At 47.4% G+C, this 12693-nt stretch overlaps 1 protein-coding gene across 1 annotated transcript in view; it reads right to left on the minus strand.

Moving 5' to 3' along the window:
* The window catches only part of LOC132822954 (cytochrome P450 26B1), a 29861-nt gene extending 17945 nt beyond the window's left edge, over positions 1-11916 (minus strand). The window contains exons 1-2 of the mRNA XM_060836444.1: positions 11252-11916; positions 5465-5689 (exon numbers count right to left, since the gene is read on the minus strand). Coding sequence (XP_060692427.1) covers positions 5465-5689; positions 11252-11455 — 429 coding nt within the window. The 5' untranslated portion in view covers positions 11456-11916. The remainder of the gene's footprint in view (positions 1-5464; positions 5690-11251) is intronic.
* Between the last annotated feature and the right edge of the window lie 777 nt (positions 11917-12693).

Here is a 12693-nt window from a genome sequence, read left to right on the forward strand (position 1 = left end):
CCACAGCAACGTGGTCGGCTCTTAACTGCCCTCTGAGCAATTAGGGATGGGCAATAAATGCTGGATTAGTGTGGTGCTGGAAAAGCACAGCAGTTCAGGCAGCATCCGAGGAGCAAGAAAATCGATGTTTCGGGCAAAAGCCCTTCATCAGGGATATAGCCAGCGATGCCCTCATCCCATGAAACACCAAAAAAACCACCAAACTATGCCATTCAGACACAACAAAGCATTTCTGATGAAAGGTTTTCAGTTTGAAATCTTAACTCAGTTCCGCGGCAGTTTCAGCATCTGCAATATTGTTTACTGTTGTACTGGACAGCAAGGTTTTGATGGCTAAGGGAACATGTTAGCATATGAGTTCCAGGGAACAGAGAGATTCAAGAATTCTACCTTCCCACACCACTCCACACCCCAATCTTGTCCCTTTGCTTCCTATTAGGGGAAGAACAGACATGAGTTCTGTTGTGACGCCTCATTATTGGATAAGTTGATGACACCCTCTGTCCAGCTCTTGAGTAAACAATGCTAACATTGGACCCTTTGAATACATGGAGAAGCCTCGGACAGAAGGAGGGAAACATTTGGTAGGAGATGAAAGAATGAGATTGGAAAGACAGTGATACTAGAGAAGGCTGAGTGTCATTGAGCCAGTCATAGGGAAAGGCTCAGGAGAAGCCATGGAAACAATCTTTCTGAATTGGGTTACCATCAAACAGTTAATCCTAATAATGTTAAATAGTAAACAGGAGAAGGTGAGAATATCTTCACAATGAGAAAGACTACTGGAGAACATATGTCTTAAAGTAAAGATCAGACTGCAAACACTAAAGGCAACTTTGCCTCAAAACTGTGCTAAAACTCAGCCAGCATTTATTACCCATTCCGAATAAGGTTGTTGCAGACTGTTTCCTTGTGGTGTAAAGCAAAATTAATTTCTCAGGGCCCATGCTCACACACTCTGTATTTCATTAACTTCTGCAGCTGTTTGTTAATTCATCATTTCAGAAAATCTATTACTGGTGAAACAGCTTTGTACCTAACTTAGAAAGGCATTTGAATTAACTTGGTTAAGTTCAACCATATTGAGTTAGTTGGATTTGATTAGGTTGGGTCAGGTTCAGTCAAGGTGTGCTGGGTTGAATTGGGTTGTGTTAGTTGAATTGGATTTGGGTTAGGTTAGATTGGGTTGAGTGGCTTGGGTTGGGTTTGGTGGGGTTGAATCATGCTTGGTTGTCTGTCTCGGGTTTGGTGTGGATAAGCTCAATTGTGCTGAGTCGTGTAGTGTTGGGCTATGTCTGAGTTGTGTTTGGTCCAATCAAGGTAGAATTGGATGGAGATCATTGAAGAGTCAGGATTGATGCGAGTTGACCTAGGTTAGGCCGGGAGTGTCTCATTGACCCTCATTGGTAATGTTTACAATGAGCGTGACCTGGATTGTGAGGATATATCATTGTGGGCTGAATACCTACTCCCAAGTTATTCTTCTCTGTAACATGTGGAAGACATACATGGGAGAATTCCAGGATATATTAAGGAAATTGAAAATTAGTGGTGTAATAATTATTTTGTAGATACATCTGAAGGAGTGTTGTAGCCCACAGGAATATTTCTAGTTTCTGCTAAACAATCTCACTTATCCAATTCCTAACCAAGCTGTTCTACTTTGCAAAACCCTCCTCTACTTTCCTTTGTCAACCACACCGTCACCTTCACCATATTGCCTCCTACTCAAGTGTATTCTTTCCCAGGAGCACTGCATCTTGTTGAATTTCTGAACTAAGACGAGAGAGATTCTGTCTCCCAAGAAAGATATTGCATTTTATTTCAGACTTTTCATATCTTCAAGATGTGAAAACTGCCAAATTACCTTATAGCCCATTACACATCTTTATGAAATGTTGCAACAGATCAGCTAGATTGGAAACAACAAGATCCCACCAACAACAATGGATTCATATAGTACACTTACAGCACTGAGATAATACTAGGTGCTTCTGAGGGGCTGTATCAAGCAGGGTAAGACACATCAGGAGTTGTTAGGTCAGGTGACCAAATGTTTGGCCACAGAGGTAGGCATTTGGGCCCACCTTACTGGATGAGAGAGCAGTGACAAATGGCAAAGTAGAATTAGAGATGTTCAGGAGTCATTCCAGTCTGACGGACATGTGATAAAGGTAGGTTTGCTGGAATTACTGAAAATAATCCACTTTTAAACAACCTTGCTTTTGGGGTCTTTCAAGGAAACCTCAATTGTCAAACACAGAGAGAGCAAGCAAGCTATTAGCTTTGATTCATTCAAATGTGCTAGAATTCTTCCAGGAAATAATATTTTGGGATGCTGGTGATATGGTTAACGTGAGACATGGCATTTGGTAACATGTTTGAGAGGAACATGTGACTTCTCTAACAATTCCTCAGTTTTATAATTAAAGCATTTATATGGCATCTTCCACCACCTTGGGACATCCTGAAGCACAGTCAGTGATGAAATGGGTCTGGGTGGGTTACTCTTCGGAGGGTGGGTGTGGACTAGGTGGACCGAAGGGCCTGTTTCCACACTGTAGGAAATCTAATCTAATCTAATGTAGCAAAGCTTTCCAATCAACAGGTGTATTGAAAGTTGCTAAAAACAGCAATGTAATAAAGTCAGGTCTTATGCGTATTTTCTTCAGTGCTGTGGATTGTGGGATTGCTGAGTCAGGGGAACTAATTGGCACCATGTCATTCATGAAGATTAGTCATAATGGTTGTACCATGCCACTAACAGACAGCAGACAGTGAACTTGGTGATGTTCCATCTGTTGTTTTTTTTATCTGGTCTAGCAAGTAACCAATAGCATCATTTTTACTGTAATAAAATATACCAAGGTGTTTTCAAGTGAAGGATTCCTACACTGGGTGTGACCTACATCCCCAGAGGAGTCACAGGATGCAATTTAGAGTTGATCAACTCTGAGGCCAGCAATAGTAACCAGTTTTATTTTTCCCCTCAACGTAACTTGACTGTTTTTAATTCACTCAGAACAGATTCACAAGGATGATGCCAAGGTTGGAAGGTCTGAGCTCCAGGGAGAAGTTGAATAAGCTATTCTCCCTCAGGTGTCAGAAGCTGAGGGGTGACCTTAAAAAACATCATAAAATCATGAGGGGCGTGGATAGGGTGAATAGCCAAGGTCTTTTCTCCCAGGGTAGGGGAGTCCAGAACTAGAGGGCATAGGTTTAGGGTGAGAGGGGAAAGATTTAAAATGGATCTAAGGGGCCACCTTTTCACACAGAGGGAGTTGCGTGTTTGGAATGAGCTGCCAGAGGATGTGGTGGAGGCTGGTACAATTACAACATTTAAAAGGCATCTGGATGGGTTTAAGAATAGGAAGGGTTTCGAGCGATATGGGCAAAGTGCTTGCAAATGGGACTAGATGAATTTAGGATATCTGGTCAGTATGGATGAGTTGGACCGAAGGGTTTGTGTCAATGCCAAACCTCTCGATGACTCTATGATTCTTTGTGACATCACTGGCTGGGCCAGCTTTTATTGCCCATCCCTAGTTGCCCTTGAGAAGGTGACTTCTTCAACCTCTGCAGTTCAAACGGTTGACCCACGATGACCCTGGGGAGGGAGTTCTAAGATTTTGACCCAGTGACAGTGAAGGAACAGTGATACATTTCCAAGTCAGGATGGTGAGTGGGCTTGGAGGGGAACCTACAGGAGGGGGTATCCTGTCACATGAGGCCTGACTTCTACACCAACCACAATCTGCTTGTCAACCCAGCAGTCACAATCCCCATGCCCCCATAGCCTATCCCAATCAATCACATAAATATCCTCCCCTCCCAGGCACTTAATGCTTACCTCAACCCCTCACAATCTTCACTTGGCTGGTTTGTATTGGGAAATACCAATTTCTATCTATATTCCAAAGCAACATCAGACAATGAGAAGCGTAAAGCAATATTAAGGCAGAAAGCCAAACACTTGGTTGAGGATGTTGGCTCTAAAGAGCATTTGGCAGGAGGTAGACAGCTTTAACAATGAGCATTCCCAAGTCTAGAGTTTTGACACAACAGGCAGTGGTGAAGTCACTGAAATCAGGGAAGTTCAAGAGGTCAGAATTAGAATCTCAGAAAGTCTGTGGAACGTTTGTAACCCAGAAAGAGGCCACTCTGCCCAACAGCTGAGAAACAAGCCTTCCAGCCTCATGCCACTTTCCAACTCTTGACCTTTAACCCTGCAGCTGACAATACTTGCTCATCCAGACACATGAATTGATGGTCTCTATCTCAACTACTGTCTTCAGCAGCGAGTTCTGGATCCCGACAAAATATACTGCCTCATCTGCTACCGGACACTTTCAATCTCTGATGAAGGGCTCATGCCCAAAACATCAACTCTCCTGCTCCTCAGTTGCTGCCTGACCTGCTGTGCTATTCCAGCACCACACTCTCGACTCTGATCTCCAGCATCAGCAGTCCGCACTATCTCCCACTATCAATTTCTGTCCACCTCAGTACTGACTTCTCTGCTAAATCAACTAGGTCTTTCCGATCCACTCCACCCAGGCACCTCAACATGTTGCACATCACAATCAAATCGCAGTCATCCCTGTTCCCAGAAAAACATCTCAAGCCTGTCTGACCCTTCCTCAAAGCTGCACTATCCCAGTCCTGACAATATCTTAGTAAGTCTCCTCTATCCCCTCTCTAGTGTCATCATGCCCTTTCTGTTAGAGATGCACAGACACCTTGGAGGGTTGTGGGGCTAGAGGAGATGAAGAAAAGATTTACAAGGATGTCACTGAGACTTGAGGGCTTGAGTTATATGGATAGGCTGAGACTTTTTTTCACTGAAGTGCAGAAGGGTGAGGAGGTGACCTTAGTGAGGATTATAAAATCATAAGATGAGTTGCAAAGGTCTTTTCCCTAGAGTAGTAGAATTCAAAACTACAGGGCATAAGTTTAAGGTGAGAGGGAAAAGATTTAAAAGGGACCTAAGGGGCAACTTTTTCACACAGAGGGTGGTTCATATATGGAACAAGCTGCCAGAGGAAGTGGTAGATACAGGTACCATTGCAACACTTAAAAGACATTTGGACAAGCACGTGATTAGGAAGGTTTGGAGGGATATGGGTCAAATGCAGACAAATGAGACTAATTTAGTTTGAGATCAAAAACAGAAATTGCTAGAAAAGCTCAGCATGTCTGGCAACATCTGTGGAGAGAAATCAGAGCCAAAGTTTCAGGTCCAGTGACCCTTCCTCAGAGTGGGAAACTTTGGTCAGCATGGGTGAGTTGGACCGAAGGGACCGTTTCCATGCTCAACGACTCTGTGAGTCTATGACAGATTTCAAAACAAAGATCTAAATTCCATGATCAAGACTAGGGCCCAATGTGGTTCAATAAACGCAGGTTGAGGAGGACATGGTGCAGGATGGGAGGGGAAGTTGGAGTTTCTCTTTAAAACGCTCACCTTTCTTTTCTGGCGATGAATGTCACCAATGGAGTTGACCAGACTCGTGGGACCCAGTAGCATCCTGGTACTGCGTGGCCATTGGCTGCTCACCAGGGTGTGTTCACCCATCAAGATCTTCCTCACATTCTCGGAACCAGTCACACGGATCAGCGGGCGGCCCAGGAGGTGCGTCTTGAACACGTTGCCATATTTCTCCCGTCTTGATGAGTGGAATCTGGATCCCTATTATAAGAGAGCGCAATAACATTACAAACCATGACATTAGAATACCAGGTCAACCAAGGCAAGCTCACACACCCAAAGAATCATTTTCTGAACCCACTACTCGCTAACATCAAAGAAGGCAAAGTGAGGCCATTTGGACCATTTTTGCCGTACCAGCTCTTCGATAAAGCTATCAAACTATGTCCATTTGCCCATGGGGCTGTAAACTTGCTCCTTTGGGACTTTGGTCCAGTTCCCTTTTCAGCAAGTCCCGACTGAACCTGCTTCAGTTGCCCTTTTAGCTTATGCTTTCCAGATCACCACAACTCATTGCATTAAAAACAGTCTCTTGTTCTGATTCTTTAGCCAATTATCTTTACCCTCTGGTGATCTCCACCATTGGAAAACATTTCTTCCAGTCTATTGCTCAGTTCAAACATCAGAAAGGGCTGAGGGAGAACTCAGAACACTTCAGGATAACTCTGCATGCCCTTCCCTTGGCTACCCTCCTTCATTTGCTCTATCAGTTACAGCTCAGTCCCTCTTCTCTCTGAGTCCATAGGTTCAGTCCTACTCCAGTGAATTCAGCAACTGTGTATGAAACTACAGTTGTGATTCTACCACTCAGTATAGACATGGTGGGCCAAACGGCCTGTGCACATGCTGTGTGACTGCCACTATGGGAAACTGTAGCATGTTTTCTTCATTCGTTCAAGAGATGTGGGCAACAATGGCAAGGCCATTATTTATCTCCCAAACCTATTTATCTTTGAGAAGCAGGTGGGGAGCAACTTCCTAAAACTGCTGCAGTTCCCTGCAGGATATTCACAGGGCGGTCGGAATGGGAATTAGATTAGATTCCCTACAGTGTGAAAACAGGCCCTTCGGCCCAACCAGTCTACATCAACCCTGCGAAGAGTAACACACCCAGACCCATTTCCCCTCTGACTAATGCACCTAACACTACAGGCAATTTAGCATGGCCAATTTACCTCCCCTGCACATATTTGGACTGTGGGAGGAAACCAGAGCACCCAGAGGAAACCCATGCAGACACGGGGGGATGTGCAAACTCCACACAGACAGTCATCTGAGGCTGGAATCACACCTGGGACCCTGGTGCTGTGAGGCAGCAGTGCTAACCACTGAGCCACCATGCCACCCTAGGGATTTAAACAGTGACACAGGTAATATAGTTCAAAGTCAAGGTGGTGTGAGACTTGAAGATGTAGTTGTGAGAGGGAAGTAGGGGAGGTGTTGTTCACAATTGCATTTTCCATACTGCTCTCACAAAATCTCCACTCAGTTTTTGGCCCACTCAGAGTTCGAGAACTTGCCTAAAGATCAAAAGGGCCCCTCCGAGAGGCTCGCCCATCCAGAGTCACTGTGTTCACACAGCAACTGACATGTCGGGTGGGGTGTGAACGTCAGATACATGAGGCCAGGGCTTGCTGTGACTCAGAGCACAAGGCAGCAGGGGCAGAGGCTGGTGATGGGCAAAGCTGGGTAAAAAATAAACATTCAGAAGGCACCCTCCTCTATTAGCTTTACTCAACGGGATGCCATGATGTGGAGGTGCCGGTGTTGGACTGGGGTGGACAAAGTTTAATAAAAAATCACACAACATCAGGTTATAGTCCAACAGGTTTATTTGAAAGTACAAGCTTTCGGAGTGCTGCTCCTTCATCAGGATGTGAGTTCCAGCAATACAGACAGCTGGAAACCCTGGAATAAATGTGGCAGCATAATTGTGAAAACTGGGTAGCACAGGCAAGTTGGGCTGAAAGGCCTGTTTCCATTCTTCTAACTTTATGACTCCATGGCTGTTATGATTCCTATTTGCTATTGTGGGATTCCAACCCCCCCCCCCCTTTCTATCTATCTATCCATCCATCCAATCACCTCTTTATCTATCTACTTATTTGTGTCTCAACTTCTTTCAAATCTGCTACTTCTTTCAGGTTCTCTCCTTGTTTCTCTCTCAGGAACGTAGGAATTAGGAGTGGGAGTAGGTAATTCAGCCCTTTGAGCCTGCACCACCATTTAACATGGTCGTGGCTAATCTTATCCTGGGTCTCAACTCTACTTTCTGGATCTCACCCTTCTACTGAACTCCCGCTTCCATCACATTCTCACTGTCTCAACCTCTGTCCCCCGAGTTCTCTCTCCCCCAACTTCTGTTACTATCAGTTAGATTCTTTCTCACATTTTATTTCTCTTTGAGTCATTCTCACTCTCAATCTCTTTTCCATTTGTCCTCCCTCCCTGTTTTCTCACACTCTTTCTCTGACACTCTATTTCTGTTTCACTGTCTCCATGTTTATTACCCATTCACCATGTCTCTCTGTATCTCTCTTGCCCTTGCTGTTTCACTATCTCTCACTGTCTATTTCTGACACAAGATTATTCACCAACATACAATGTTTTATTTCTTGCGATTTCACTGTTTTGTTTCTCACTGCCTCTTCCTCTGTTGCTCACTCTCTCTCTCTGTCTTTTGCTCTCCATGTCCCCCCCTCAACCCGACTGTATATTGCTCTGTCCAACTCACTCTGTCTGATGTTCTCTTTCTCTGTCACACGCTATCTCTTTCTGTCTCTCTCTCTCTCACACACACACACACAGTCCCTTGCTCTATCCCTCTCACACACACACACACTCTCTTGCTCTCTCTCTCACACACACACACACACACACACACACTGTCTCTGGCTCTGTCCTTCTCTCACACACACACACTATCTCTTGCTCTGTCTCTCTCTCTCCCTCTCTCTCTCTCTCACACTCACACACTGTCTCTTGCTCTGTCTCTCTCTCCCTCTCTCTCACACTCACACACTGTCTCTTGCTCTGTCTCTCTCTCCCTCTCTCTCACACACACACACATACACACTGTCTCCTGCTCTGTCCCTCTCTCTCACACACGCACTGTCTTTGGCTCTCTCTCTCCCTCTCTCTCTCTCTCTCACACACACACACACACACTGTCTCTTGCTCTGTCTCTCTCTCTCTCACACACACACACACACACACACTGTCTTTGGCTCTCTCTCTCTCTCTTTCACTGTCTATGGCTGTGTCCCCGTCTCTCACACTGACCCTCACTACCTCGCTCTCTCTCTCTCCAACAGACACACATTGTCCCTGGCTCTATCGCTTTCTCATACACACAGAGAGACGCGTGTACAGTCTCTCACAGCCGCGTGTACAGTCTCTCACTCTCTCGCACACACACAATCACCTCCCCACACCTCCCCACCCCCCACCCCCACTGACTGCAGTATTTGCTTTGTATATAATGAGCACCCTGCGATAAATCTTATTAAACCAAATTTGAGAGATTATCTGGGTAATCGCGGCTTTTAACGCAATTGCTGGCCTGATCTCAATAAATATGATTACAGCTCTCTTTGTGCTTAAAGAAAGGGTTATTGATACATTTCCACCCGGGGACAAAGCATGCTTTATGCAGAGCAAGTTCAAATCAGTTTACACTAAAAATTAGGATTTTAACAGAGTGACCGAACAGGGAATGGGAGGCTTCCCGCGTCTCTCTCTATAAAACAAAATTCTCCCTCATAGCGGATGAATGAATGGAGGTTGTCAGTGTGCAAAGGTCGGCCCAGGTTAGAGGGTGCTGCTCCCTGTGCAGACAGACACTCGGACCCGGGCACGGACACTCACGCCCACACTGCTCCAAAGCGACCACCCCCACGTGGATTCAGCTCCCTCCCGGGAAAGGGGGAACGCAGACCCCCCCACCGGTACCTGTCTCAGTCCCACACAGATACCCCACCAGCTGCACCCTCCACCCCCCCACCCCCCAGCTGCCGGCGAGATATTGGACTGCGGGAGGCTTCACCCTAGCCTGTTTTCCCACTTACCACCTCCTCGCCCCCCCCCCCCCACTCCCTGTCCGTCTTCCGACAGAGTGGGGGGAGAGCAGAACAGGAAGGTCCTCCTCTCCCCTCCTGACCGAAAAGCAACCCCTAACCCCCAGGAAGGGAGAGACAGAGCTGCCTGCAATGCTTTCCAAAGCGGACGTTTACAATCAGTGTGCATCATTTCCACCCGGACTGGATTGTCGTGAGGTTGTGTGAATACTCGGCTGGATAGCATTTGGGGAATCAGCTGGTATTTTTGGTTTAAAGGGTAAGGTGGGAATACTGTTTATTTACTCACACACACACTAACACACAGACACACGCAGACACACACGCACACACTAACACACAGACACACATACAGTTCCCACTCACACACACACACACACACACAGTTCCCACTCTCACACACACATAGACACAGTTCCCACACACACACACAGTTCCCACTCTCACACACACATAGACACAGTTCCCACTCACACACAGACACACACACACAGATACACACAGTTCCCACTCTCACATATTCAGACACAGACACACACACACAGACAGTTCCCACTCTCACAGACACACACACAGTTCCTACTCTCACATACAGACACAGACAGTTCCCACTCTCACAGACACAGACACACACACACACAGTTCCCACTCTCACAGACACACACACAGTTCCCACTCTCACATACAGACACAGACAGTTCCCACTCTCACATATACAGACACAGACACACACACACAGTTCCCACTCTCACAGACACACACACAGTTCCCACTCTCACAGACACAGACACACACACAGTTCCCACTCTCACATACAGACACAGACAGTTCCCACTCTCACATATACAGACACAGACACACACACACAGTTCCCACTCTCACAGACACACACACAGTTCCCACTCTCACAGACACAGACACACACACAGTTCCCACTCTCACAGACACACACACAGTTCCCACTCTCACATACAGACACACACAGTTCCCACTCTCACAGACACAGACACACACACACAGTTCCCACTCTCTCACACACACACACACACACACAGAGTTGTCCCATTCTCACACAGGCTGAGCGAGTCTCACGGAGACTTACTGAGTGCTGGTAGCACCTGTTGGGGTAGGATGGCAGCGGGAGACAGAGTGAGAGAGAGAAACCTGGTTTTAAAGGGAGAGGGAGTTGGGTCAATTTGCGATCCCTGAGCGGGTCCTTTCCCGGAGGTCAGTGTGCTGACAGGGTCAAACAGCAGTCAGTGGGTTAAGGCCGGTTACACACCAGTCCCTGCCGCTCCAGCAACATCGCCGCTTCATATTTACAACGGGCCGTCTCTGAGAAATGATGAGACCGTGCTCCAAACCCGACACGCAGCCGTTCAGACCGCCCGTACCGAGCTCCCGAAATAGTACTCAGGGAGAGGAGGCGAAGTTTGAGCCCGCTGCCCTTGAAAACTTGGAAAACTTGCGCATTTTTAAGAGCGAGGTCGTGCAAACGTTTTAAGACAGGAGTTAACAGCCGCGCAGTCCCACACACGCCTGGAGCTGGACAATATCATCTTTTCCAAATATGACCAGTCTGAAAATGACCCAAGTCCCCCACTCCCTGACCAAGAGACGCACAGAGACAGACAGACGGACGGACGGACGGACAGAGAGAATATACAAGTGGATGAACCAGTCTCACCTCTACTAACCAATGAAAAGTCTCTCCAATGAGGGGTAGCCCCATCGAGCCCTTAGGAATCGGCAGATTGCAGGTTTTGTCACGGTTCACAGTCCAGCGGAATTGCCAAAGTTGCCTGGAGACAGTCAGCAGCAGGAGCAGAGAGACCAGGCAGGCAGCCGCTGTGGCTACAGCAGAGACCAGTTCCAAACCTTCCCAAAACATCCTGAGAAAACCAGGGCAACAGCGGGAGAGGAAAAAAAAACACACACAGAAGAGGGTGAGAGTGGGAGGGAAGTGAGGGAGGGAGGGGAATGAAATCAACTTCTCTCCCTCCCCACCTTGCAGAAAAAAAACTCCAAAAATTTATTGCATGTCCTTAACTAAACAGGGAACTAGAGGATAGAGAGACATACGAGATCTCTGTGATATTGAGGAGATGTCTTGCAGTATGTGTGTGTGTGTGTGTGTCTGCCTCTGTGTGTGTGTGTGTGTGTGTCTGTGCGTACATACATATATATCTGTGTGTGTGTGAGAGAGAGAGAGAGCTGAGTGATTTCCTGCACACTCCGAGCCTGCAGTATGTCTATATAGAGGCGGGGAAGACTTGACTCTGGCAAAGCGCCACAACGGTGGCCGCTCCCCACGCGGTTTCCCTCCAACAGACTCGGGAAGTGAGTTCAGGAGAGTCCTGCAAATCTGTAACCTCTCAGCCTGAGAGAGAGAGAGAGCCACTTCATTATCACCTCTCTCTCACTTCCAGTCCCCGGGCTCCAGAACGGATTGGTGGCAGGAATACCGCGATTCTCATTATCCAATAGAGATCCCAGTTAATATTCCATCAGCTAAAAGACAATTAAACACCTCCCAAAGTTGCTGCATCTTTTTTCTCTCTCTCTCTCTCTCTCTCTCTCAGGGATGGGAAGTCAGTGACACACTGCCAGGTGTGAATCCATCGGTGTACATCCAACTCACTCTCCACAGGCCGCCCCGTGCTCCACTCGGCCCGCTCTCCGGCTCCTTCTATCCCCGGAGCTGCCACACACCCAAACCCCCACTGCCGTCCCGTCCGCTCCTGAGGCTGAGCGGGGAAGGGGAACCAGGAGAGAGGGAGAGGGGGATGGGGGAGAGGGGAATAGGGAGGGGAGGGGGGGATTGGGAGTAGGAGAGAGAGAGGGAGACAGAGGGAGGAGGAGGGGGGATAGGGGGAAGGGGGGAGAGAGAGAGAGAGATAGAGGGAGGGGAGGGGGGTATAGGGAGTAGGAGAGAGAGAGGGAGACAGAGGGAGGAGGAGGGGGAAGGGGGGAGAGAGAGAGAGAGATAGAGGGAGGGGAGGGGGGATTGGGAGTAGGAGAGAGAGAGGGGGAGACAGAGGGAGGAGGAGGGGGGATAGGGGGAAGGGGGGAGAGAGAGAGAGAGATAGAGGGAGGGGAGGGGGGATTGGGAGTAGGAGAGAGAGAGGG

Source organism: Hemiscyllium ocellatum, chromosome 1 (genome assembly GCF_020745735.1).
Source record: "Hemiscyllium ocellatum isolate sHemOce1 chromosome 1, sHemOce1.pat.X.cur, whole genome shotgun sequence".
Taxonomy (NCBI): domain Eukaryota; kingdom Metazoa; phylum Chordata; class Chondrichthyes; order Orectolobiformes; family Hemiscylliidae; genus Hemiscyllium; species Hemiscyllium ocellatum.